A 27,946-nucleotide genomic window follows, 5' to 3' on the forward strand; every position below is an offset into this window, starting at 1 on the left:
TGCAAAGCCGGCATAGATAGCCGATTCGACCTGGCAGCGGAGCTGTCAGGCGTCGTAGATAAGCATGGAATGCCGTCGCGCTCACTCGAACCATTGGAATGAATTAATTGCTTGACAATGGTGCACTGTTCGAGTTGCAGTACTCGACAAAGAATTTTAGCGCATTTAGACGCCCAGGTCACGTTAGGTTGTGCACTGCTGTTACATGTTTCATGCCCTTGGCTGTCTATCGGCGGTGGCCTTTTCTTCTACTAAGTTAGAAATGTTCGGTTGTAGCTTGAACTGTCGGATTATTCCTATTGCCGATAAAGTTCCGGAGACCGACGCGGCAGTGCGGAATCTGCTCCTAGGCTCCCGTGCCGTCACTACCGAGAAAGTAAAGCATAAAGCTGCCGTTTACAGCAAAGGTTTTGTAAGCTGCGATTGTGTGTCCACGTCCACAGAATACTAAAACCCGTAAAGAAATTCAATGAAACTTATAATATGAGGCACAAGGGGAAGGGAAAGAAAGTTCAAGAGACGTTAGTGAGGTAGTAGTGAGAGGTACGAGAAAGGGAACAGAACGACGAGGGAGAACAGGTGATAAGAATGGGTTGGAGAGAGGAGTACGATAAGTGGGGGAAGCCGAGGGAAATGACGCGAGCAAGAAGACACGGGAGAAGAACCAAAATCGGAACCTAGGGGAAAATTGTGATCGCGACGCTTGGGTAAAGGATGAGAAGTAGAGTGGACAAGGAGCAGAGCGTCGGACAGACGGAAAAGGAGGAAGGGAAAGCCAGCGGCCTCAGGAGAGAGAGAGCGGCATTAGTGAGACATAAGCACGGCATTGGAGAACACAAAATAGCGTGAAGGTGTGAAGGAGAAAGTGTAAAGGTGCACTTCGCAGGGTCTGTAGACGCGCTGTCATTTTCCAATTTATTTGCGCCGTGCGAAGCAGATACTCGACCAATTCTACATTGGCTCTGTGAGTACACCCTTTCTCAAAATTTTGTGGGTCAATCCTGAGCCTTCTGGACCACAGAGAATTCCAAGAATTGGCTATACCTTTTGATGTGAAAATATTTTGAGGCAGTAAGAAAGAACGGTGTCTTTTCTAGCATGAAAAGTTTCAGCCTGGCTCGAAACATAACCTTCTACAATAAATTTTTTGCAGGCTCCGCGTTTACGGCTTGGCCCACAATATGTTGACAAAGGCTGTACTGTTACTTAGCAATCACAGTAGCTGTTCTTACGTTGAGCTCGAAACCAGCGATGCCAATGCCAGTCGCTGCCCCGGAACCGGCGAGGCCCACAAAGTGGTCCGTACCCACGTTGCTGGCAAACAGTGACGCTCCGACCTGGAAAAAAATTACCGCCTACATTGAAGGCCGACCAAAATAGCGTGTAACGCCAGTGAGTGTCATGCCAAAATATTCATAATTTAAGAAACATTCGTAATGCGCTAAAGAGAGTTCCCCCCGAGAATTCTATGGTCAAAAGACACGCTGGACTATGAATTTCTTCTTTTCTGGCTGGTTTTCACCTATTATAACGGTTGAACGCCAGAAAGAAAAACCGACTATAATTGCTAAAGACCCAATGACGTACCGGGTGGAACAAGAAAGGCTCCTCAATATATTTTAACTAAAATTTTAACTTGGATTCGCGAATGTCTGACTAATAGTTCCCCATTTGTTACTGTTAATGGACATAACTCTTACCCTCTGACAGCAACATCAGGTGTCCCGCAAAGATCTGTTCGCGGCCCCATATTATTCCTAATGTACATTAACGATCTACCTTTCCATGTATCCAGCAATATTCGTATGTTTGCAGGCGATTCTTTAATATACCCTACCGTTACTAACCCATAACCTCAAGTTGCATTGAAAGAATATATTAACCACGTGCTTAACTAGTACTATCGTTGGCTGATGACACTACACCCTAACAAATGCAAATCCCTCTCTTTTCACCGTCGCCGCAGCCCCTCACCTATTCTTATCAAATCGGTAATGTTACACTGGAAAATGTCCTGACTTATATGTACTTGGGAGTCACTTTGACCAACGATTTAACATGCGAGCCCCTATTATCAACATCATATCATCAGCCAACAGATCGCTTCTTTTCTTAAAACGACACCTACGCCATGCACCCTTTCATGTAAAACTGCTACCTACAAATCTTTATTTCACACCCAACTTCAACACGCGTCGCCTATCTGGAGCACTCATCAAGCATACTTAACCGACATACTACAATCAGTCCCGAATCGAGAAGCTAGATTAATTCATTCCTCATATTCGTACAACGGGAGTGTTTCATCTCTCAAACTAGAATCTGGTCTGTTAAACCCTAACATTCGTCGCCGGGCTGCCAGCCTCAGTTTGTTCCGCAAGCTCTATCACAGTCCACTCGGTCACCCGCCCTATATCTTGCCTCCTGGCGGATGTTGGCTCCTGGCACCACTCACTCTTTTCATGCCGCCCGGCCACGTTCCCGTACCACGACATTTGCCGCCTCCTTTTTTCGCGCAGCCTCCGACTGGAATGGCGCCACCGCTGATACTGCCACCATGACGTGCACTCAACATTTGCACAAAATGTCACTGGCTTCTATTCAATTTGAATACTCAAGAGTGTTCCTTTTTGTATCCCTCATTCTAGCTGTGCCTTTTTTTTCTGGCTTGCTTTCTGCAAGTTCTTACGCCTGTTAATATTTATACCGATCCTGCATATGTATTCTTTTCTTTTCTGTAGTGTTTACCCCTGTTCGTACTTATACCCATCCTGCATATGTGTTGCATTTGTTGTATCTGTTTCCCGCCCCTTATGGGGGGCTTTAAGATCATAAAGCGATGTGATGCAGACAGTCTGCATTCGGCTTGATGCCACGTCTGTCGGAAAACAAACAAGTCCACTTTCCCGGATTAAATTTGAAACCATTGCTCTCTGTGCAGCCGGCTAGCTTTTTAACACTAAGCTGGACTTGGTGCTTACTGACAGAGAAGTTACAAGATTTAAATGGGAGTTTAACGTCGTCTACATAAATTGAACAGGAAATCCATGGTGCCAGCGCCTAGCTAAGAGAATTCATTTTCACAATACACAGGGTGCAGCGCAAAACTCCACCTTGTGGCACGCACGCCTTTACCTGCTCATAAGCGCTAGAGAGTGCAGTTCCAACTAGCACGCGAAATGTTCTTTCAGACATGTAAATGGCAAGCGTGTTCATCCGGCTACCCGACATGGCAAAAAACTTCAAATAGCTGAGGATGCCATACCGCCAAGCAGTATCCGTACGCCTTTTCGACGTCAAAAAATACTGTCATACTGTTGTGCTTGTCGTGGAAGGCATCTTTCATATATGACTTTAATGAAACGAGTTGATCGTTGGTAGAGCGTCTCACCCTGAACCTGCCTGGCAGCTCTACAGAAGACTGTTCTACTCTAAAAAGTACACGAGTCTCCTGTTAACGATCTACTGAAGAAGTCTACACAGCAGAGTCAGCGCCGTGTTTGTGTGATCTTCCTATCGTCTTCTTCCTGCGCTGTTTGTGACTCAACTGGCCCGCCTACAATCTGTGTTACACCGCAGCTTGTCAGGGCAATGGGAGGATAACTGGCAGGAGAGGAAGGGTCCTCGCCTTCCTTCAGGAAAGCCACTACTATGGCCTCTCTCCAACAGCATGGAATGCGCCCCGAAAGCCATATTTTATTTGTATGAGTGTTGCAAGGGTGTCGGAGTTTAGGCGTTGTATCATAGTGTATGCAATTTTGTTTGCACCTGGAGCTGAAGGTTGGAGCTGTACCTGGAGAATGTGGTCAGAGCAGCCTTCAGCTCATGAATTGAAAAAGGAGAATGCTAGAAAGTGTGCGACTTGTTGCTATCACGCAGGGACGTTTTTTCGCAAGACATTTTGTTTAGTGAAAATTTTTGTAGTGTGCTGAACTGGACACGTGTAGAAGTATTGTGCAAGTGTGTTAGCCTGCTCATCGAGAGTGTCCCTTGTTGCACTAACCAGGGGCAGGGTGTGTGCTTGTTGTCCTTTGAGTTTTCGTATACGTGCCCAGATTTTGTGAGTGTCGAAGTATGAATTTATGAATATGAGGAAGGCACGCCAACTCTCCCTGTTTTCCTCACGGCGCACACGCTCCCCAAGTGCTTGTGCCCGTTTAAAGAGGATAAGGTTATTGGACGTCGGGTACCGCCGAAAGACACCCCACGCCTTGTTCTGGGCCTCTCGTGCTCGCCTGAAGTCCTAGTTCCACCAGGGCCTCCTTGGGTTGGGCGGGGCACTGGACATCTAGGGAATGGACTTTCTGGCAGCATCAAGGATGTGCGACGTGAGGAGTTGGGCGGCTTCCTCTACGTGTAAGTGCGCTATGGCTATGGGCTGTAGTTTATATGTATCTGTGCATATATTCCAGTTTCCTTTTGATTCATTAAACCTGCTCTGGGAAGATGGACTGCTTGGGCCTATACCTATGTATGTTAGTGAGGTAGGGAAGTGGTCACTACCATATGGGTTAGTGTCAACATCCCCAATTGCCATGTCAAGATGTGAGAAAGTGTTGTGTTGTCCATTATGGTATAAACGCTGTAGCTAATTAAAAAGGCATGTTCCCGAAGATGTTAGGAATTTCCCAGTTAGGCTAATAGAGGCATCCGTGCACAAAAAGCCCCAACGAGGATTATGTGCATTAAAGTCACCTATAAGAATGAAGGATTCTGGAAGCTGATCTACCAGCGCCTCGAAATCAGAACTGGATAGCTGGAAATCAGGACAGATGTAAAGAGAGCACACCGTAATTCACCTATTAAATATTATTGTACGAATAACAACAGCCTCAAGGATTGTGCATAATTGGACTGTGTAACACGCCAACAATTTTCGGGCAGTGATGGGCATACCACCTGAAGATGTCCCACCGCCATCCCTGTTTTTCCTAAATACCATATTACTATTCAAGAAATTCCTGTGTTTAGAGTTTAAAAAGGTTTATTGGAGACCCATTACACTTGGCTGGTTCGAAATCAATATCTCACAGACATCAAGATTTTTAAGAAGGCCTCTGCAGTTCCATTGCATATTTTCTCTTCCCATTATTTAAGTTTAGAGCAACTCGAATTAGTGCGTGTTTAGGTCTTTCGGGGCTTGAACACTTGGAAGGGTTTTTTTTTCACTTTTTCGACTGACCTGGACGCCACAGCCTGTTCCTTTTGCTGTGATGCAAGCCGGAACGGCTCGACGTCCATGCCGTCATCCGAAGGCAAGGGGGTGCCCAGCCGACTGGGCCCACTGGACTTGGCAGCCTTTCGGGTGTTCTTTGCCTGCGCTGCCAGTGCCTAGGTAGTAGGGAGCACCACAGATGGGGCAGGAAGTGAGGCGGTGGAGGGGGTTGCTGCGGGTGCCTCCTTTCGTGTGCTTCGAGCCGGTGGAGAGGTAACAGTGGATACAGCGGCATCCCCAACCGACATGGTTGCCACCACAGCCACTGCTGGCTCAGCGAGCGGTGCGGAGGCGGGTTGGGCTGCCTGGGGCAACCCGGGGGGGGTGGGGGAGCGGGAAGTGGTCCAAGTCCGACTCTCGGTACTTGGCCCCTACCGAAACCAGACGCCTCTCCGCCCCCCGGGGGCGGAGCGGCGCCCGCCCCCGATGCTGATGTACGCCCGCCGGCGTGCATCAGCAGAGGGACAGAGGTGAGCCTCTTTCGCGCCTCTGGGAAGGAGATGTTTTCGGTGGCTTTCACATTGCTGATCTTTTCTTGTTGGAACTTTCCACAGCTGCGGGACCATGCCACGTGCGGCCAGGGCCCTGACAGTTTGCACAGTTGAACGTGGTGTAGTCACAGCTTTACGTGGGGTGGTCCTGTGCGGCGCACTTCGCACAGGTTGTATGGCAGCGGCAGCGACCCTGCCCGAACCGCTGGCACTTGAAGCAGCGGCGCGGATTAAGTATGTACAGACGCACTTTACACGTAATGTATCCAGCATTGATGTACTCGCAAAGTTTTGATCTGTTGAATATTATGAGTATGTGCTTTGTTGGTATTTCTACATTGTCGCGATGGGATGGTGATTCTCCCAACAGCTGTAACGCCTTGATCCTTCAGGCCTTCCAGGAGGACGGCGTCTGTTTCACTTACAACATAGTTAGATATCACCCCGCGAGCTGTTGAGGCTCCGGTGGGATGTGACACCGATGTCCAGTTCTGATTTATTTATTTATTTATTGATTTATTGATTGTAGGGTTTAAAAAGCACCGAAGCAACACAGGCGATGAGGTGCGCCCTAGTGGAGGGCTCCGGATTAATTTTGACAACCTGGGGATCTTTAACGTGTGCCGAAATCTCGTACGCACGGGCGTTTTTGCTTTTCGCCTCCATCAGAAATGCGGCGGCCGCGCCCGGGAATCAAACCCGCAACCTTGTCCCCAGCAGCAGAAGGCCTTAGCCACTGAGCCACCGCGGCGGGTGATGTCCAGATCAGCCATGCGAGTTTGGGCCAGGGAATTTGTGGCGTACTGCTGCGTCTTCACTTCAACCAACACTTCGCTTGTTCGTAGTTCTTTTGCATCGAAAAATTTGCAAATGATTCATTCAAGGAACATGGAGACGAGGTGTGGGCCTCACCTGTGCAATGCAGTCTATCCTGCCATGGTGCCCACCATGGGTTCGAGCGAGACAAGCCGTAAACGGCTTCGGCGGCCCTCGCCACGCGTGCGCAGTCCCTCCGAGAAGACGAAGTATCTCCTCTGAACTGCTTTACTTCCGGGTATTCCAGAGTACAGCAACCAGCCCTGGTATAACACTCCTAGCCCAGGGGCAGAGAGGGGGGAACCCGCCGACCGTATGCTTCAAGCCACACAGCCCGACTCGCACGGCGAGTATTCGGCAGCTGTTGGTCCAGTGGCGTTACCCACCGAAGCGCTGGGGGTGAAGGGCCCGGCTATGACCGGAACCGGCCACCAGACTGACTGAGCAACGAACCACAACTCAAGTCACCTGCGGAAGCAGGGAGCGCGAAGCCAGAGGGTGCATGCAAATCCGACTCCCGGTACGTTCGCCGACCTCACGGAAGTGAGACAACGGTGGTCACTCAGGCCGAAGCGAGCGAGCAGCGTGCGAGCACGAAGTACCTGACGGAGCCGACACCCAGCCAGTCTCACCCGGGTCAGACCGAAACGTGCACCCGCCGCCGCGAGCCCCTGGGCGTGGCCACTACGTCACGCCCCACGTGGCCCATGTACCGGCGCGCATTGGTCAACCCATGCCCCTTCCAGTGAGAGGGCGCGAGGGGCTATCCTCGCCCCTCGGGGAGAGGGGATCGCGGGCTAGCATGCTCGCGTATTTGGAAACACTCCCAATTAATATCCCCACATCCCCTCCTCCTTAAATGCCCTTCCCGACGTGGAAGCAGGCCGACTACTACTAACAAAAAGGACAATCTTCATGCAGGTAACAAGGATAGTGCCCATGAGCCTCTCCTCCAGCCCTCAATAATACACTTCATGCATTTCTCCGAACTAAGCCAACCCTACTATTAAACACTTTAACACCGTATGCAAACAACACTATACACAAGAACGGTACAAAAGAGACAAAAACAGGTATAAAGTGCACGATACTGCATGAGCGATAAACGCTACTGGCAAAAAACTAAACAAGTTCAACCTGAAAACGAAAACATGCACAATACAAACGACCCGAAAAAAAAAGTAAATCAAGTTTAAATCTGTTGTATTCGTTCGTTTTGTACCGGCCAGCAAAACCAGCTGCGCGCTCACCTTTTCTTTTTGGCCCTGTGCGCCTTCATTCTCCCTCTCTCCCCCCTCCCTTACCCTCTCTTGATGCCAACGCATATAATCACGCTTCTGACAATAAACGCTGTCGTTGACTGCCCGGCCATCGTCCATGCTGCTGCGCTGCGCGCGCCTGTGTTACTACAAAATCTATCACAGAAAATTGCTTCATGCCCAATATACAATAGCAAAAAAGCAAGCTAAACGACACACATGTACAGTGCTCTCGGATTGAAACGCGACACTGCGAGCGCGTGGTCTCCGGTACATGCAGCGCCGGCCGTGGACGCCCGTGGAAGCTAGGTGTTTCATTGGGGTATACCACGAGGATGAGAGCGTGTTGACCGTAGGCTTCCGGTTCCGGTTCCCAATGAGCTGGACTGTGGTTCCCCCCAGCAACAGTGGGGCGCTGCGAGCCTGTAGCACCTAGAGCCACTAAATAAGCTACGCTTTATTTATGCTAACCTTTATTTAATGACGCTAGTAGCGCTGGAACGCGTTTGTGCACCGACGGTAGTAGCCCGGCTGTGCACGCAGCCTATTTCACGACATCGTGTGTGCATGCTCTTGTTACGCGTACCCTTCCAATGCGGCACAGTAATGTTCATGTAATGCACAGTCACGCTCATCTAAATAAAAGATACTTCTGTGCGAAGGAACAGCAAACTTTGTTCCAGGATGTAAAATAAAAAAAGGAAAGACGCCTTTGCAGGCACGTTCGCGAATTGTGCGGTGCGCATTAGTACTTCGTCGGCTCTCCTCCTATTTTGTTTTTTCATGGAATAAAGCTGGCTATTCTTTCGTGCAGACGCTCGTTTTTTTTTTTCCGATAAGCGTGACCATGACTTACATGCACATTATCTGTGTCACATCGGAAGGACACGCGGAAGGGCACGCTCCTGCGCTCCAGGCTCGCAGCGCACCGTTGTCGCTGCGGGGAACCACAGCCCCGCTTATTGGCAACCGGAAGCAGCAAGCCTACGGTTAGAATGCTCTCATCCTCGTGGTATACCACCATGCAACAGCTAACTTCCACGGGCGTCCACGGGCGGCGATGCATGTACCGCAGGCCACGCGCTCGCAGTGTCGCGTTTCAATCCCTGAGCACTGTACATACCCCCCCCCCTCCCCTCCCCCCCCCCCCCCCACCAAAAGGAATATGCTGCAAGGAGAATACGCTACGCGGGAAAACTATACGCAAGGCACGATTTAAAATTCTACTGGCTTAAAACGCCAAGCTGGAGAACAAAAGAAACGAAAACAACTTAAACATGCAGACTTTCTACGTTTATGTGCCGTAAGGCTTCGCTACAAAAGAAAAAAATGTATCTTGAAATGTTGAAATAGTTCCACGCTTACACAAGAAAACCAACCAATAGAAACACCAGGATTCTAAAAGAAACACTAAACCTCCCTCCCCCCTTAAAAAAAGGACTACGAGAGGTGCACTTAGGAATACCACCATTACCAAAACGGAGTTTTACAATGAACACAGAAAAACAAGAAAAAAAGAATAGAACATGGGGGTTCCCGTTGAAAGATATCAGAATCAGAAAAAGAGTTTATTTGTTCGTTGATTCTGTATACATGAGTGACAATACAGAAGGAGGTCCCAGAGCCAAGGGCTGAAAGGGGACCTCCTGTGAGTAAGCGCATAGTCCATGGTACATGAAATATTGTCAGTAGATCAAATAAATCAACAAAATTAACACATAGTCAAGGGTAACAGAAGACAGGTAGTTGCATATTGACAATTACAAGAGACAATGTGGTTACGGCTGTAGAAAAAATTCAAGAAGACCTCTTTTAAATAAATGCAACGACGAAGAGAGTTTAACGTTAGTTGGCAGGGAATTCAAAAACACGAAAGCGGCAAAATTGGCAGTTTGTTTTCCATAATTCCATAAAACAATTGGCAGTTTGTTTTCCATTAGGTAACAGCAAATTAAACCTAGTGGAATTTACGTTAACAAGACTTGACCGGGTGAAAACATTCAGAGGTACCATGTTATGTAATGACTTAAACAACAGGATTGCTAGGGTATATTTGAATAATTCATTGATAGATAATATACTCAACTGCTGCAGTAGTGAAGAAGCATGGGAGCGGAATGGACTGAAAGTTAATATGCGAATGGCCTGATTTTGGATATGTTGGAATGGCATCAAATGAGTGGGGTACGTGTTACCCCATGAAGATAAGCAGTAGGTAAAATGGCTATGAATAAAAGCATAGTAAAGAGAAAGTAAAGTTGACACACTAAAGAAATGGCGTGCTTTGAGTAATATCCTGATGCCATGAGCAGCTTTTGTCCTTAAATATGAAATGTTCTGAGCATATTTTAAATGACTGTCAAGAACAACCCCAAGAAACATGCATTGGTTAACTACTTGAATGGCATGATTGTTAATACTTGTAATTGGTTCATGTGTAAGGTGACGCTGACTCGAATGGAAGATCATGAACTTTGTTTTAGATGCGTTGATATGCAAACAGTTTTGGCGACACCACAGCAAAATATTGTTAATGTCAGAGGTAAGTTTTTCTGTCAGAGAATGAAGGCATTTGTCAGTAGCTAATATTGTAGTATCGTCGGCGTACAAGAAGGGTTCAGAGTTGTAAACACAATTAGGCAGATCATTGATGTATATTAAGATGAGCAGAGGACCCAGTATTGAGCCCTGGGGCACGCCTTTGTTTGTGGTTTTAAAGTTTGAAAGATTTTGTGAAACACAGACTGCTTGTCTTCTATCAGATAAGTAGCTTTGAATCAGTGACAGAGCAGGTCCTACAACGCCTATTGTAGTTAGTTTATGAAAGAGAATGCTGTGAATTATCGAATCAAAAGCTTTTGTTAGATCAATGAAGAGGGCTCCAGCATAATTTCCCGAATCAATTGCATATTTAATTTTGTCAGTGCAATTGTGACGTGTTAACGAAGGAGATGTATTCAGATATTGTAATTACAAAAATAGACGGGATAGTGAAGGCAGACAAGGCAGCCGCGATGTCCCAGGAACTGAACGCACACCAACATCAGCGAGCGTCGTCTTCTTCTCTAGCCTATGGGTTCACTCATGCCAGAGGGCGCATACCCGCAGAGCGGGGTTGGACACTGGTTTTGTTTATAGTAAGGAGCCAAGGAACGGAGCCCGTGACAATATTGAACGTTTTCTTGCACTCCGAAGAACTCGCCTGGCTGGCTCGGGTCCTGAGGAGATGTCGGGTGTTGCATCTCCGACTCGGTGCCAGTGCCTTGTGCTGAGTGGACGATCGGAGCGACCATTGCCGCGAAACCCGGGTCGGCCACCATGCGGCGCCGGCACGACGCCGCCAGCTCCGCGTCCGGTAGATCCGCTGCTGAGGCAACGGAGAGCTTGTTTCCGACGCTCGCAGCGTTTTTAGATGCCACGCTGAGAGCATCTCTTGTCGGCGGCCCTGTCCTTCCTGCGCGCGTCCGTCGTCGACGCCGGCGCCATCGTCCGCACTCTCCTCCCTTCACCCCCTCTCCTCTCCGATAGCGAACACTGTCTCGCGAGGGGCATTGGATTGGATTCGACTGGCTTGGCTTGGCTTGGCTTGGCTTGGATTTGGATTTGGATTGGATCGGATTTAAGTGGATTGTGTTGGATTGTGTTGCATCATAGCCGGGGCAGACGCACTGGCGCCGGCGCATGCCCAGGTGAGAGCGAACACTCTCTCTCAACATCTGCGGGTGTGCGGCCCAGCGCGCTCTCACTCCGCCGGTGGGCCGCGCTGCGCGCGGTGCTGCGCATGTGCAGTACTCTCTCTCTCCGCGGTCTCCTGTCCTTCGGGCGCGCTGCGCATATAACTGGTGTGCCGCTCTCCGGCGGCCTTTCGGTCGACTGTCGCTCTCCGCATGCGCTTGAACCCCCTCAGCGTCGCATCACACCATGGTTCCCGCGAGGGGAGGTGGGCGTAATTTTCGCCGACGGCGGATGGAGACTACCGTAGTTGTGTGAGACGTGCACCACCACCTGGCCGCATTTTCCACAGCACACCGCATCCTGCGGGAGCGGCAGGTGGGCGCCACCAGCAGCCGCGTCGTGATCGGTGATGAAGGGGTATGGAACGGACAGCTGCCCCGATTACACCCGTCGCTGCTCTCCCCAAGGAGCCCTCGATGCATTGGCAAGGGGAGCCTCCCGTCCCTCCTGGAAGGTGCAGGTCGCCACCGCTTGCACGGGCGGCCTCGGAGTCACCGCGGCCAGGCTCTGCTGTGCGGCACCCGAGGCCCCAGAGGCGGAGTCAGCCCGCGCGCCAGGCGTAGCGGCCCCGGGGCCCCTGGGGTGATGGTGGGAGAAGTTCTTTTGGCCCCTGGTCCTTCTCGGCCACCACCCGTCCCCCCGGAACGGTCTGCCACCACGACAGCTTCCTGGGGTGCCGCCTCGCCCGTTGTGCTGCCGGCCGGACGTCCCTTGTTTTTGGCGGAAAGTGAACAAAGTGCGGAGAATGTCTGCGGCGATGACTGCTTCCTCGCTGCTCCGAACGAAGACTGGCAGCCCGCCGATGCACACGGGGGGAATCACAAGCCGCACTCACGCTGCCGCGCGGAAAGAACACGCAGCACACCCCACTTGTCCCTCGTAAACACCCGCGGAGGCACACAGGCACCACACTCGTCATTCCAACGAACTGTACCAAAACACACAGCTACATAAGAGGAAGAAAAAAACGACGCACCAGTGCCCCTAACATCCATCAGGCGGAAACGTCCTGACCACCGAACAGGTGCAGCGAGCGACGCAACGGTTAGAACCTCACTAACACGTACCTAACAATCAACCAACACGTACATAACAAACACCCTGCAACAGGCCCCGACGGAAGAACTGCTGCGTCGTTCCTTAACAAGTTCCATAGAGAAGCACCGCCGACCGGCGGTGTCCTGGCCTAGGGCCACTAAATTAGCTACGTGACGCCAGTCCGGCTGCCAAGGCAGGAGCCTCACCCGCATAGCAGGGGAAAAAAGGAAGCCCCATTTCGACCAGCTTCCCGCGCCCTCGGTCGCACGTAGAGGACGCCGTAACGCAAAGCAACTACAGAAAAAAAAAATAACGGCGGCGTAGTCGGGCTCAGCCGGATCCCAAAAAGCGAAGTTTCACCCTCTCAAACACGGCTGCTGGGAAAACGCGAGGAAACGCTCCTCTTTTCAAACAGTTTAAAATGAACCCCGCTATTCTACTTCCCACCGAATGCGGGTGGCTAGACAACAGAAATAAGACATTCCTTTACAAAAGTGCATACATGGCAAGAACAAACCACTACTTTCTCAACGCAATGCGACACACCTTAACTAAAAAAAAAACATCACACTTTGCCTAAACGCGACAAAATACATTACACTAAGAGAAACATGCCCATTTTACACTCTCGTGAAGGGGCTGGAGGCATGATCACTGGCTCACCCGGGAATGCCACGGAGAGAAGCTCGTTGTGAGAAGGCTGATTTGCGCGTGCAGGGCTTTCAACCGGAAAAAGCCCGGTATTAAGCTGGCCGACTTCCCAATTCTGGGCGTCGGCGGAGGGCGCCCTGATGCGGGGGCCGGAAGCGGCCCGACACACCGGGTGTGCTCGTTTGCCCTGGCGTAAGGTCATCAGACCCCGGCTTCATCTCTGCCGGCCTACAATGGTAGGCGTTCAAGTCGGCAATGTGAACGCGGCCACTGGTTATCTCCGATCGGGGATCCTTGAGCTCATACCCACGCGGTGAGAGTCGCCTCTCAATTTGGTAGGGCCGACCCACTTAGGAGCCAATGCAGCGGAAACCCCTTGCTGGCATCGCTAAGATCGTGGCTCTGTTTGAGCACGAAGTCACCCGCCTGATAGCAAACGTTATGGTGACTCTTGTCGTATTGAGCCTTTTGATGGGCTCGGGCTACGCCGAGGCTCTTCCGCGGCTTGTCGAAGGACAGATTGAGCTGGGCGCAGAGTTGCGACGGGTACGAGGAACGACCCGGGTGCGCGCGGTAGTCCGAGTCTTAGCGGTGCGTGACACTGCTCAGGGTGTCTCCCAAAAGCGAGGATTGCGGGCGATAATCCCGTTGAACGGCTCTCCGCTGTCCGAACAGCGAACGCGAGCTCGTTCAGGTGGTCGGCCCAGTCCTTTTTGGCTCGTGGATAAAGCCCGGAGCATTGTCTTCACACTCCCATTGAAGCGTTCTGTCAAATTGGACTGAGGGTGGTAGGGCGACGTGGGACAATGCTCGATCCGCAAGGATGATCAGGCTTCACGGAAAGGTCGGGCAGTAAAATAGGATGTATTTTCTGTGATGAGGCGCTCCGCGAAGCCGAAGTGAATGAACACCTCCATTAACTTGTCCAGCACAGCCCGGGATGTCGCCCTACGCAGTTGAAACAGTTTCACCCATTTCGTAAAGTGGTCGACCACTACCAACAGGTGCTGATAGCCGTGTTTGCTTCTCAGGAAAGGCCCCATAAGGTCGCAGGCGGCTATTTGCCACGGCCGCTGGCTGTCAGTCGGTTTCATCAGCCGTGGAGGGCGCCCACCGCGCGATTTGACAGACTGACAGGTATGGCATGACGGCAATAGCGCAAAATGTCCCGCCTCACGCCGGGCAAGGTGACAGTGCGACTGATCCTTGAAAAGTCTTTCGAGCCGCTCAGGTGTCCGGCCAGTGGCTCGTCGTGAGCGTAGCGCAGTACTGCGCACCTCAGACGTTTCGGTATCGCCACCTCGAACGGGTCGATAGACTCGTCGTCGTGTATTTCAGCAGGAGCTCGTCGTTGTCCAGCAGGTACGTATCCTCGGGACTACCACCAATTCAAGCTGGCTCCGGTCCCTCTGCGCCCGTCGCAAAGCCAGCAACGTCACGGCGCTCCGCCTCCCCTAGGCTTCCGAGAATGTCTCGGCAGGAAGGATAGTCCTGCTGAGCCTGAACTAGCTCTCCCCGGCTGAATATAATCCCGAATGGAGGCCAGGCACGGACCTGAATCTCCTGCGTCGTGGCCTTGGGTTTCCCGAATTCGGGGGGCTGTTTCGGCTCACGCGCGTTGCAGGCGTTCCCTCGAGAGGGTCCAGCTTCCGCGCACAGCGCAACAGCAGCGCGTTCCTCTTAATCGGCGCTGGGAATGACACAGACGGGTTTCCCCTTCGGTGCTCGAGATGCGCTGGCGGCAACAGCAGAGGACCCCGCCACGCTTGCTACGGGTGGTGACAATGCAATGGCTGTGTTCTTCCGTACAGCTGTGCACGGCTTTCCGACTGCGGGCTCCCCCGCAACCGCCTCCTCGCCTGCGTTGGCAGGCGAAACATTCCTCTCGGCGCTGGCCGGGAGCGACAGCGGGGTGCGTGAAAGCGCGTCGGCGACCACATTGCTGCTTCCTTTCCGAAACTGCACAGAAAAATTGTAGTGCTGTATGAGGAGAGCCCAGCGTGCCAACCGCCGCGAGGGTCCTCGGAGCCGCATCAGCCAAAGTTTCACCACAAATTTCGTCCCGTCTAGCGCAGCGCAAACACGTTAGCGAGGCACTCCCGCTCAGTCACTGAGTAATTCTTCTCAGCGGGGAGGAGGGATCGGCTGGCAAAAGCCAGGGGGTGCAGCACACCATCGTACTCCTGAAGAAGGACAGCCCGCAATCCCAGGTCGCTTCCGTCCGTTTGTACGACTAACTCCCTGTTCAGGTCAGGCAACCTGAGCTGCGCTGTCTGGGCTGTGGGACAGGCTGTGAAACGCACTTTCTTGCTCACCGCCCCAATTCCCCTCGACATATTTCCCCAACGGCCGCATCAGAGGAGCCTGGAGTTTAGTGCCGGACGGAATGAAAATTCGCCATTCCCAGAAAGCGGCGCAGGCCGCGTACTTCTGTGGGCGCAGGGAAGCCTAGGATGGCCTGGAGTTTCTCCACGTTGGCTCGGGTTAGCAGCCACCGCCCAGCGTGAACCCAAAAAGCTGCACTTGAGTTCGCGCTATCTGCGCTTTCGCCGGATTCAATGTCACACCCGCTGCCTTGAGCCTACCGAGCACACCTTCCAAGTAACTAGCGTGCTCTTTCAGTGAACGCGAGTATATTACAATGTCGTGAAGGTAGCACATTGCATGTGACCACCTTTACTCCCCAAGAACCCGGTCCATCAGCCTCTGAAATGTTCCAGGGGTGTTACACAGCCAAACCGGCCAAACTCAAACGAACACCGGTGGCAGGTGAACGGTGTCTTAGCCTGATCCTCCGAATTAATCTCCACCTGCAAGAAACCCTTTGAGGCATCCAGAATGGTTATATATCTAGCTGACCCCAGGTTCCCCACTATCGACTCGATCATAGGCAGCGGGTAGGCATCTTTCCGGGTCAGGGCATTCAGTCTACGGTAGTCCACGCACAAACGAAAACTACCGTCTTTCTTCTCTACCGGGACTACAGGAGACGCCCACGGGCTGTCGGAGCAGATATTCATCTTATACATCTCCTCCCAAAAGCCAAGAACAAACAAAATAAATAAGCATAAAAGTTCATTGTACCAATTAAAATAGCGAAAAACAGATTTTGAGAAAGTAACATCTGCGGTCATTAAAATAGGGTAAAGGGAGATAGATGGTCGAATAGAATTTTGAAAGAAAAAATTATGACAAATGAAAATTTCCACAAAAATTACCCCAAAAAATAAAAAAAGCGTCTGATATATCTCTCCCAAAACCCAAGATTAAACAAGACAAGTCGCAAAAGAACGTTGGAAATACGTTAAAAAATAGCGCGAACTGACCAGCCATGCACTCAGCCTTGGTTCTTCTGAGAAAATACATCACTAGCGAAGCAAAGGCATTTTATCGCTATAATGAGACTACATCGCTATAAAAAAAAACAAAGAAAAACTGTAAAATGACTCAAATAATTCGACGTCTTCCGCTACTTACAGCTACATTTCGCTGCAAAGAACTGGCACTCTAGGCATGCGGTAAAAGTAAGCTACGCACGGGTAGAGAATCCTCTAAATTTCTGGAGATTTTTAAAACCATGTGCCTACAATACAAAACGCCTAAACCAACACGGGAGCTGGTCAGGCCGAGCGAAATGCAAAAAAAGACTGCACCAACGGAAGACCATGGGCTTTTGAGACGAAACCAGCAGCACTTGCTGCGAACGGACGAAAACTTTTACGGCGACGTCAGCCACGAGGTTAACCCGCACCCCGATACGAGGCCCTCAAAGAGTTCAGGGATGGACATCGAGGCATCGTCACGCCAAACAACCCACCAGCCGCAACCTGCTCAGCCAGGTGATGCATCTAACGCCACCACTTCACCAGAGACTCCAGGCAGCGCACTGGCAGGTCAGAGCGCCAGCGCAGCGAAACGAAGTTCTAATTTACTATGGGCCATCAAGCGAATGAGGGCAACACAAATCACTGTGGCGAAAATGTGCAAACCGAAGATCTAACAGAAGCGGACTTCTGATATCGTCAGACACGCTGGGCGACATCAGCCTCTCCCCCGTTCTTTTTTCCTTCCTTTCTTTTCTGTCCCCTTTACGGCGGTGAACACGGCCACTTAAGGGTTCATGGCAAGGCCCAGGAAAATGTTGATCGTCGCCCTGTCTGACAACCGAGGGTTACACGGACGATGATGATCAGTTCTGTTTTTTGCGGAAAAATTTTTGTGGGGACGTTGAAGACAGTCTTGACTGTTTCCCATGTGGTGCTATTGTTACGTGGCGGCAGGACACAGATGAGACGAACGATCGGATGGGGTGAAGCGATCTTATACACAATGGGCATAGCGGCCATGACACAGCTAGAGCTCGCGCAAGATGCTCGCCAGGAACGTCGTCGTCGTCGTAATCGTTCTTCGGTCGAGTGGCTGTGAGGCGTTGCTCACCTTAGTCCCGTAAAATCACCCCCTGGTCGAGGGCGACCATCCCGGTCGATGCCGAGGCAACGTGGGGATTGCCATGCGGTGAGCGATGCGATGAAAACATATAGTGGAGATTTGCCTGCCGCCACAGATGAAGATGACGTCCCTGTTGATGCCTGGCCCCACAGAAGCGATGTCTTCAAGCCAGAAACGAACCGTCTGCGGAATTTGAACCTCGTTGGACGAAAGAGCTGGGGACACGGCGTCTTCTTTGGTCTGTTCTCGGCTCGTAACATCTCGTAACATCTTCCTCGTAACATCTTATGGTGGAGGTTGCGGTGTAATCCCTATTAGTCAAATTCACCGGACACGGAGCTCTGTAGCGGTCGCCACATCCGTCTTCAGACCATGTCATCGAATCAAGCACTGGTTGGCACGGCATAGATCGTCATCGTGTCTCATCCAAGAGAACCCGGTACGTTCAATGGCACAGATGGCCTCGACGTTGAAGACTAGCTCCGCCGGTACGAGCGCGTTAGCTCTCACAACCGCTAGGACGACGCTTTGACGCTGGCGACCGTCTCCTATTCTTTGCGGGGCGTAGCAGAGACTCGGTTCGACACCAATGAGGCCACGTAAACCAGCTCGGACGATTGCAAGCAGAAGCTCCACGCCAGCTTCGGGCAGCCCGAAACTAACCGCCTTGCTGCCAAAGACAAGCTGGCATCCCTTGCGCAAACGTATACTGAACAGTATGTTGCGTATATTCAGGATGTTCTCGCACTGTGTCAAAATGTCGACAACCAGATGTCTGAAGACGACAAAGTAGCGAATGTGTTGAGGGGCATCGCATATGACGCTTTCCACCTGCTTGTCTGCAAGGACTGCACGAGTATCTACGCAATTCGCTTCGAGCAGGCAAAAAGTCGCCGCATCGCGCCGCAGTACGCCAGCCTCCCCCACACTGCCGCGACTTTGTCGTGTGAGGATCTTCCCTTACGCCCTGCTTCGGCAGCTGAGGTTAGTCCTACCCCGCACCTCCACTAAAATGTTACGTGGCGGCAGGACACAGATGAGACGAACGATGGGATGGGGTGAAGCGATCTATTTACCGAATGGGCCATGACACGGACCTCGCGCAATATGCGCGCCAGGAACGTCGCCGTCGTCATAATCGTTCTTCCGTCAAGGGGCTGTGAGGCATTGCCCACCTTAGTCCCGTAACAATACCAACGGTGTAAAGCCCATGATGTATGCCAGGGATGGCTTCAAGTTGCTGGGGCAAGTCCTGGAGAGCAAGAGGAGGGGGCAGATGGCGCAAACTTGGCAACTGCCCTGATTCCACTTTGCAATAGGCTTGGGTTTAACGTCTCCTACAAAGATAAGAGGGTGGCGTTGAGTTCGGAACTCAGCTATGCACGACTAAGTAGGTGAGGGTAATTTGTTTTTGAGAAAGAAGTGTGCGTAAACAAATAGACTGAACCCACTGAAATACCAGACGAGGCTAGCGCTCGAATCATGAATTATGTATCAACTCGACGTGAACCAATTTTCTCGAATCATGAACCAACTTTCCCAACAGCAAGTTCCGCCAAGCAATTTGTTTTCTTTACACGGGAAGCAGCTCTTATTTAGTGGAATAAAAATGGCGCCCCCGCTCCAGCCCTGGCCACTTACCGGCGTCTGTAGACGATGGCAACTGTCTCTATCATCTGCTCCGCCACACGAATTTATACTGGAACTCAGTTGGCCGCCCTCCCCACAAGAAAGCAGCTGAGATCCAATTAGTACACAAGCTGAATAAGTATTCTCATCTTGATAGCCGCCGCCCCATTCCTCTAACCTCCTGTGTCGATTAACTGCTTCAACGAATAGGTTGCCTTTTTTCTTGTTCCTTCGCGTGCATGCGCTGTAAATTGTTGACACGGACCAACAAGCTGAACAGGTCCTTAGTGACTGCTTTGGCGTCATCATAATTTATTCTTAACCAATGTGAAGAACATTAATGTGAGTTGAACTGGTTTACGTGATTCGAGTAGGGTTAAATTGGTCCGGTTTGGAGTTTCATCAAAGCCGAACTGCATGCATCAGCGGGGAAAAAATTCTACAATGAACAAACAGCTCACGTGAATGGTACACCAGAAATAATAAATAAAAGTAGAATTTCGAGTCCGCAGGTTGCATAGATCAGTATATTTCTGAAAGCTGCTTTACAGCGTGAAAGCTTCAATCCGAAAGCCTTACCAGAACCCAGTTCATGTTCCGGCCTCCAAGGAAGTAGTCGCTCGTAGAATCATGACGGCCCCGAATCGAAGCCTGTCGAAAAGAAATGAAGTGCTTTGTATGAGACCTCCAGTTCAAACTCGTGCAGAAATACTCATGTCTACAGCATTTTATTGAAAATCCATTCTACTCATGCCGGGGGGTCGCATCACAAGAACGCGCTCACGCGCAGGCGGGGTTTTCTGTCAACGCCGCGCGGATTTTTTCGGCCAAAACAGCTCTGCAGTGAAGTATGCGGCGTAAAGTAGGAGACAAACATTAACAGGAAAAAAAGAAAGGAAAAGAAAAGCGTAAACAATGGAAACAAACATACTACTTGACAACGAAGTCAGCATAAGATATGCAACGAAGAGCCAACAAGCAAACGAACACTAAAATAGCCGTAATATCTGAACTGGCTTCACACTGTAAGATCCTGTCGGCGGATCAAAGCAATGCTCTGAAAGTGTTACCGGCACACCCTGAAATCCTTATTAAGCCAACAGATAAAGCAGCCGCAACATTTGTCATCGCCACTTCAATGCCCACGAGTACTCCATGGCCACGAGAGTGGGATCGAACTATGCAAATATTTGCATTTGTTCTCTTGCAACAGCATCCTCATAACCATCAACATCAGCCTCTCTATGCTCACTGCAGGGCAAAGGTCTCTCCCATGAATTTTCAAATATCCCGGCCCTGTGCTAACTGCGACCAATTTATCCGCAAACTTCTTTATCTCACCTGCCCAACAAATGTTCTGCCGCGCTCTGCCGAGCATTGCTCTGTTACACTGAATAACAAACGGTTATGTTGCCCTCCGCATTACATGCCCTGCCCATGCCTATGTCTTCTAAATTTCCACTAATATGCCCTTCACACGCGTTTTGTTCCCTGACCCACGCCGCTCTCTTCTTGTCCCTTAAAGGGACAGACAACCGATTTTTGTCGCGTATATGTTCTCTAGCTCATATGAAAGCCAGCGTTTTATATAGCCCGATAACCACAAGGAATTTCTAAACAAACTGGCGGAAATAATTTTAATTTGGCAGCAAACTTCCTGAAATCGGAAGGGTGGCGGTTCGTAGTGTCGAAACTTGACACTACAATATGTGTCCCTGTCACGTGACTTGCAAACCTAGCAGCTACTGTAACTACTGAAACGTTTATTTACGTATTGAAAACCTTTTAACACAAGTATTTGTACAAGGTAAAATTGCATATGTATTTCTAAAAATTATTCTGAAATTTTTAAAGACACGCCACCCGCCGTCGCTGGGTGCCTCTGAGCATGCCTCTCAGTGTGGCTAACTGAGCCTCCTTGCCCAGAATCAACGGCAGCGTTCAGTAAACAGACCCAGCGAAGGAGCTTTGACGATTCTGCCTGAGTCAGGGGCGTTTGTTCTGCCAAAATATTTGATTTCAGTTTCCAAATACGCCAACGGCAGCTTAAAAAAAAAAAGAAACGTCGCGCCCGGGGAAATCGGACTTCCCGCCTCCACAACGTGAAGCCAGATTCTACCTATCGTCTATCCCAACAGATGGCGCATTCGTGCAAAATAGGCCGTTGCACTAAAAAAACACATAAAGGAACAGCAAAGCCTGCGATTCAAACTTTTTTAACTGGGAACAACTTTTTAAATATCGTTTTTTATTTCGCATACAGACAAAAGTATGTTGCCGAGCTACTCTATGTCATGGTTGCCAGCATTAGATTTGGGAGGGACACATACGGCTCGTAGATAAAAAAATTCGATTTAAAAAGTTCTAGGGCGTTATCAGCAAAACCGTTCTTCGTCAAGGTGCTTTAAGTGATGCCCTTTCATTTGGGATAGAGAATATATACTCGAGAAAAATCGGTTGTCTGTCCCTTTAAGCCTTTGATGCCCAGTGTTGCTCAGGAGCAGCAACTCAAACATGTTTTTTTTTCTCCCGCACTCTGTGGTTCTTCGACATTTAACACCATCTATCGACAGACAAAGGATCCGGGACCTTCAAAAAAAAAGAAGAGAGGGCAGTGGGTTCAAAAAAATATTATTTACGTGGGTCAGCTCACATCGAGCCCCGGTGGTTCAATTGGATAGTGACACGTAACCGAGATTGTGCAATTTCGTTGTCATTACAAACGTTGGCTTTACAAACTTCACGTCTTCCCTCGAACCATGAATCGTGGTGATCAAGGTAGCTCTCATGATCAAGTGATATATGGGCAGCCAGTGTCCAGTGTTTTCCAGTGCCCCGCGTCTGTCTTAATGAACCAATTCCTTTCTGACTTCACATTTGTGATGTCGGAATCCTTTTAGATCATAAAAAACTTCTCACGCTTAAGCAAAATAATAAACTTTCGGGCATCAAAGGATTAATATTGCCGCGAACAATGCATTGGGTCTGTTTATTTGTGTTTTGCTTTTACCGCCCGGCTGCGCCGGTCTGTGTTATCTCCGTGCCAAGGGAAGCGCGTGTTCCATTCTTTCTGTACCGCATGTGTTATCTGTTCTGATAGGGAGAGCATTCCGATCTAACGCGAACATCCCGGAATAATCTTCTTGCATCTACAATGTTCTCGATGCGAATCGACGGTTCCAGAACCACGCGCGCCGAAAGATAAAAAAAACTCCCAAGCATTTCCCCGAGGGTGAACATGGTTAAGTGCGAATGCACGGGGTGATGCTATGAGGGGGAGTAAAGTTAAAATCCGTTGGCATTCGCCCGTGAGCGCGCGCGAGCCGACCCACGGAGGTCTGGCAGTTTATCGCTGCATATATAGGGGGGTACGCCGCGCCGAGCGCGCCGAGCCAGGTGGCTGAGAGAGGAGGCGAGCGCAAGGGGAGAGGGACAGCGGCGCACGGCAGCTGCAGCCGAGCGAGGGGGAGAGGAGAGCGTGTGACGTCACGGTGGAGAGAGAGGCGCGCGGCAGCTGCTGGGGAGAGGAGGCGCGCTGTGACGTCATACCATGACGTCACGGCGCGAGGAGCGGTGCGGAGAGCGGCGCGCACCCGCGCAGCCACGGCGAGGAGGCGGAGCGAGCGCGGTCACGTGGTGAAGTGACGTCACCGCGCCGTTGCTACCGACGCTCCTCTCCGCTCCACGCCGTTGCTAGGGAGAGGAGGACTGCGGACGCCGCCGCCGCCGCCGCCGCCGCCGCCGGTGGTGGAAGGTTTGGGGTCGCTTATAAAGTGCATTCGCACTTAAAAGCCTGCAGAGCAGACGCCGGGGCATTCGATTCTGCGACGCTCGCTGACGCAAGTCACTTTGTTGACCGCTGCTTCGCCGCCTCTGTATTCTTTTGAGTTGTTAGGGGAGCACAAGTTCGCTCCAATAAACTTGTTTCTCCTGCAAGACAACTGCGTCGTCCTTGGCTTCGTGACATCTGGTAGAGGTGCTGGGTACGCACCCTTCATGCCCACTACAACCTCGGGAAGCCGCCAAGCCAGTCCAACAAGAGCCAGCCCCCGCCTGCAAGATTTACCACCCGAGTTCGGTTTGATGCCAGAAGGGCCCAAGAGAAGGAACGCTGCAACCAGCACCATGGTACAAGAAACAACGTCGCCAATCATGCTGCAGCAGCCCCGGGAACCGCCATCGTTCCGGGGAGCCCCCGCTGAAGACCCAGAGGAATGGTTGGAGAAGCTGGAGCGCGTGCGGATCTTCAACAGGTGGTACGATGAAGAAACCTTCCGGCATGTTTTCTTTTACTTGGAGGATGCAGCTCGAACTTGGTTTGAAAACCACGAGAACGCCTTGACCGACTGGACGCAATTCAAAAGCGAGTTCCTTAAGACCTTCACGACCGTGGTGAGAAAAGAACGAGCTGCGATTTTACTGGAAACTCGAACGCAACACCCGAACGAAGGAGTTGTAATCTTCGTCGAGGAAACGAAGCGACTTTTCCGCCGTGCGGACCCAGGAATGACGGAGGAAAAGAAACTACGGTTTCTGATGCGAGGTGTGAAGCAAGAGCTCTTCGCGTGCCTTGTTCGCAACCCCCCCAAGACCGTGTCCGAATTCGCGTCTGAGGCCGCTGCGATGGAGAAGACGCTCGAAATCCGAACCAGGCAGTACGACCGCCCAATCAATGCGCTGGTTTCGGAGACGATTGGTGCCAGCGCTATTCACTCCGACTCACTACGCGACACTATCCGCGCAGTGGTAAGGGAGGAGCTGCGGAAACTTTTCCCGATGACGACACCACAACCTCAAGTCACTTCACTGACCGACGTGATCCGGGAAGAAGTACAGCAGGCTTTGGGAACTTCTGTGCCGTCCGAAGCACCCGCGAGCCCGAGGCTACTCTGCGGCTGTTCGTCGACCCCGCCCTGCCCCAACACGCCGTCAAGAGGCCCCGCCATACCGCCGCCCACTGTCACCCGCCCGATTCCCGGTAGCCCGAAACCAGACGCCGAGGAAGACGGACGTATGGCGAACTCCCGATAATCGTCCTCTGTGCTACCACTGCGGAGAGGCCGACCACATCTACCGTCGCTGCCCATACAAGAGACTCGGACTGCGTGGTTTCTCCGTCGACGCACCTCGCCCTCTCCCTGGCCAACGACCACGTGAGATCAACGAGTATCTATCTGAAACCAGCCGTGGCCCATCCCGTTTCAACCGCTCGCCATCGCCCTACCCGTACCAATCGCCGAACCGCCGTAGCAATGCTGACTTCGCCCGTGGAAGGTCCCCCAGCCCACGCGGGGGAAACTAAAAGCAGCAACTTCTGGAGGTAAAGTTGCACGATCGCGGAAAAATGAAAACCCTCCAACGACGCAACGACTCGCGGAAGACAGTGACTCACAACATGCCCTCATCCCGACGACCCGAGCCAGACCTGACGAGACTCCCGTACACGACAACAGCTATACGCCGCGACGCGTACCCGACCGGACCGAGACGTCCGCTGAGAAGACGATGACAACGACGACGCACAGTGCCCGACCGCCAACACGCACAAGCCGAGATGCGACGCCCCGACGCACCCGGAACTCGAGGAAGGCGGCATCCGACGTCAAGGTGTCCATCGACGGATTTGACGTAGTCGCCCTCGTAGACACGGGAGCTGACTACTCCGTAATGAGCGGACCATTTGCGTCTAAGCTGAAGAAGGTTATGACCAGATGGGACGGTCTGCACATACGCACAGCAGGAGGCCACCTCGTGACGCCAAGTGGAACCTGCACATCGCGCGTCACCATGGACGGCACGACGTACCCTGCGGTGTTCGTCGTTTTGCCCAACTGCTCCCGCGACGTAATTCTCGGAATGGACTTTTCGACGGACAACGGCGCAATTATCGATCTGCAGACGAAGTCGATAACTTTTTCCTCCGACCACTCCGTGACGCCGGAATCGAACCCCGAACACCGTGCAGCTGTAAGGATCGCCGATGATCACGTCACCCTGCCACCCCGCGCAAGCTTGATGATCACCGTCTACTGTGAAGGTGCTGCTCCCGACGTCGACGCTATCGTGGAGAGTGACCGAAGGTTGATTCTTGACCGCGGTGTGTCTGTCGCAAGAGGCATTGCGCGGTTTATGCAGCGCAAATCCCACGTTTTGGTCACCAATTTCACCGAGGAGTACCAGCATTTAAACAAGGGCGCTGCAATTGCGTTCGTCGAAGAAACGCAACAAGCAAGTGACGTGATAGCAGTCGCCGACTTTGAACGCGCACCCGACAATACCTTCAAGCTTCTGCACCCCTTCGACGTGAATCCGGCGCTACCGCAAGAAGAAAGGAACAAGTTATTGGCTTTGCTGCGTCGCTACAGCGAGTGTTTTTCGTCGAACTCAAAGTTACGTCAAACACCTCTGGCGAAGCACCGGATAATAACCGAGGATGGAGCCCGACCTACCCGACAGTCACCGTACCGCGTCTCTTCCCACGAGCGCGAAGCCATCAGGACTCAAATCGACGACATGCTCAGCGACGACATTATACAGCCGTCGAAAAGCCCCTGGGCTGCCCCGGTCGTACTCGTGAAGAAAAAAGACGGCACACTGAGGTTCTGCGTTGACTACCGGCGATTGAACAAGATCACCAAAAAGGACGTGTACCCCCTGCCACGAATCGACGACGCCCTCGACCACCTGTGCCATGCGAGGTACTTCTCATCGATGGACCTGAAGACCGGCTACTGGCAATTTGAAGTGGACGAGAGAGATTGAGAGAAGACTGCATTCATAACCCCGGACGGCCTATACGAGTTCAAGGTAATGCCGTTTGGGCTGTGCACAGCACCAGCGACGTTTCAAAGAGTCATGGACACTGTGCTAGCTGGCCTGAAGTGGCACACCTGCCTCGTATACCTCGATGACGTTGTGGTATTCTCCCGGACTTTCGACGAACACCTCGCAAGGTTTCAGTCTGTACTCGAGGCCATCCGTACGTCGGGGTTAACGCTGAAGCCTGAAAAGTGCCGCTTCGCGTAAGAGGAACTGAAGTTTTTGGGCCATGTCGTAAACGCCGCGGGAATCCTGCCTGACCCGGCGAAAACTTCAGCCATACAGAACTTCCCAAGGCCGAAAGATAAGAAGGGCGTGCGCAGATTTCTTGGACTGTGCGCATACTACCGGCGCTTCGTCGCAAACCTCGCACGCATTGCACCGCCGCTCACGCGCTTGACGAAAGATAGCACCGCTTTCAGCTGGGAAGACGACCAAGAAAAGGCATTCTGCGAGCTGCAAAAACACCTGCAAAGCCCGCCCGTGCTCGCTCATTTCGACGAAAACGCCGAAACGGAAATACACACGGACGCCAGTGATATAGGCTTGGGTGCCGTCCTTGTCCAAAAACAAAGCGGGTGCGAAAACGTAATCGCCTATGCCAGCCGTGGTCTGTCGAAGGAGGAGAAAAACTACTCTGCCTCCGAAAAAGAGTGTCTGGCTATTATATGGGCCATTTCAAAATTTCGCCCATACGTGTATGGCAGACTGTTCAAGGTTGTAACAGAGCACCATGCGCTGTGTTGGCTCGCCAATTTGAAGGACCCCTCTGGCCGTCTTGGGCGGTGGAGTTTGCGCCTGCAAGAGTTCGACGTTACAATCGTCTACAAATCCGGCAGGAAACACTCCGACGCCGACTGCCTGTCCCGCGCCCCTGTCGACCCACCACCACAAGACTCCGATGAAGACAGTGCGTTCTTCGGGGTTGTTACGGAGAGCGACCTAGCCGCCGAGCAGCGTGCCGACCCCGACTTGCGAGTAATGATCGACTACCTCGAAGGACGAAACGTCTCCGTGCCTAGAGCGTTCAAGCGTAACTTACCAGCATTCAGCCAAAAAAACTCCGTCCTCGTGAAGAAGAATTTCAGCCCCGGAACAAGAACGAATTATCTACTTGTCATCCCCGCAGACCTTCGTGACGAAATTTTGGAAGCGTCCCACGACGACCCGTCTTCCGGACATCTCGGCACAGCTCGCACTATTGCAAAAATTAAGGCGAAGTACTTCTGGCCCCGCCTTACATCCGACGTCACCCACTACGTTCGGAGTTGCCGGGACTGCCAGCGACGAAAAACGCCGCCGACGAGACCCGCCGGACTTCTACAACCGATCACCGTCCCATCGAGGCCCTTCCAACAGATCGGAATGGACCTTCCAGGCCCGTTCCCGACGTCACGATCAGAGAACAAGTGGATTGTCGTAGCGGCAGACTACATGACGCGCTACGCAGAGACCGCCGCTCTTCCGCGGGGGACTGCACAAGAAGTCGCCAAGTTCTTTATAAACCAAGTTGTGCTGCGACATGAAGCCCCTGAAGTCCTAATCACGGACCGCGGAACGGCCTTTACCGCGGAGCTGATGCAAGGAGTATTACGCTACAGCAACACGGATCACCGAAGAACGACGGCGTACCACCCCCAAACGAACGGACTAACAGAACGTCTGAACAAGACAATTGCGGATATGCTGTCCATGTACGTCGACGTTGAACATAAGACTTGGGACGAAGTCCTCCCGTATGTCACGTTTGCGTACAATACAGCGACGCAGGAAACTACGCAGATGACACCGTTCGAGCTTGTCTACGGAAGACGACCGACTACGATGCTCGACGCCATGCTTCC

General features: G+C 51.6%; 1 protein-coding gene across 5 annotated transcripts in view; it reads right to left on the reverse strand.

Annotated features, from left to right (window-relative positions):
* The window catches only part of LOC144165167 (sodium/mannose cotransporter SLC5A10-like), a 349,040-nt gene that overhangs the window by 274,734 nt on the left and 46,360 nt on the right, over nucleotides 1–27,946 (reverse strand). For 4 of the 5 annotated variants that reach the window (XM_077695276.1, XM_077695275.1, XM_077695274.1 and 1 more), the window contains exons 2-3: nucleotides 19,863–19,934; nucleotides 1,233–1,337 (exon numbers count right to left, since the gene is read on the reverse strand). In XM_077695276.1, coding sequence (XP_077551402.1) covers nucleotides 1,233–1,337; nucleotides 19,863–19,934 — 177 coding nt within the window. The remainder of the gene's footprint in view (nucleotides 1–1,232; nucleotides 1,338–19,862; nucleotides 19,935–27,946) is intronic. The other variant, XM_077695277.1, reaches the window with a different exon arrangement.

The sequence above is a fragment of the Haemaphysalis longicornis genome, unplaced genomic scaffold (assembly GCF_048455015.1).
Source record: "Haemaphysalis longicornis isolate Haplotype H1 unplaced genomic scaffold, Haemaphysalis longicornis Haplotype H1 scaffold_14, whole genome shotgun sequence".
In the NCBI taxonomy this organism is placed as follows: Eukaryota; Metazoa; Arthropoda; class Arachnida; order Ixodida; family Ixodidae; genus Haemaphysalis; species Haemaphysalis longicornis.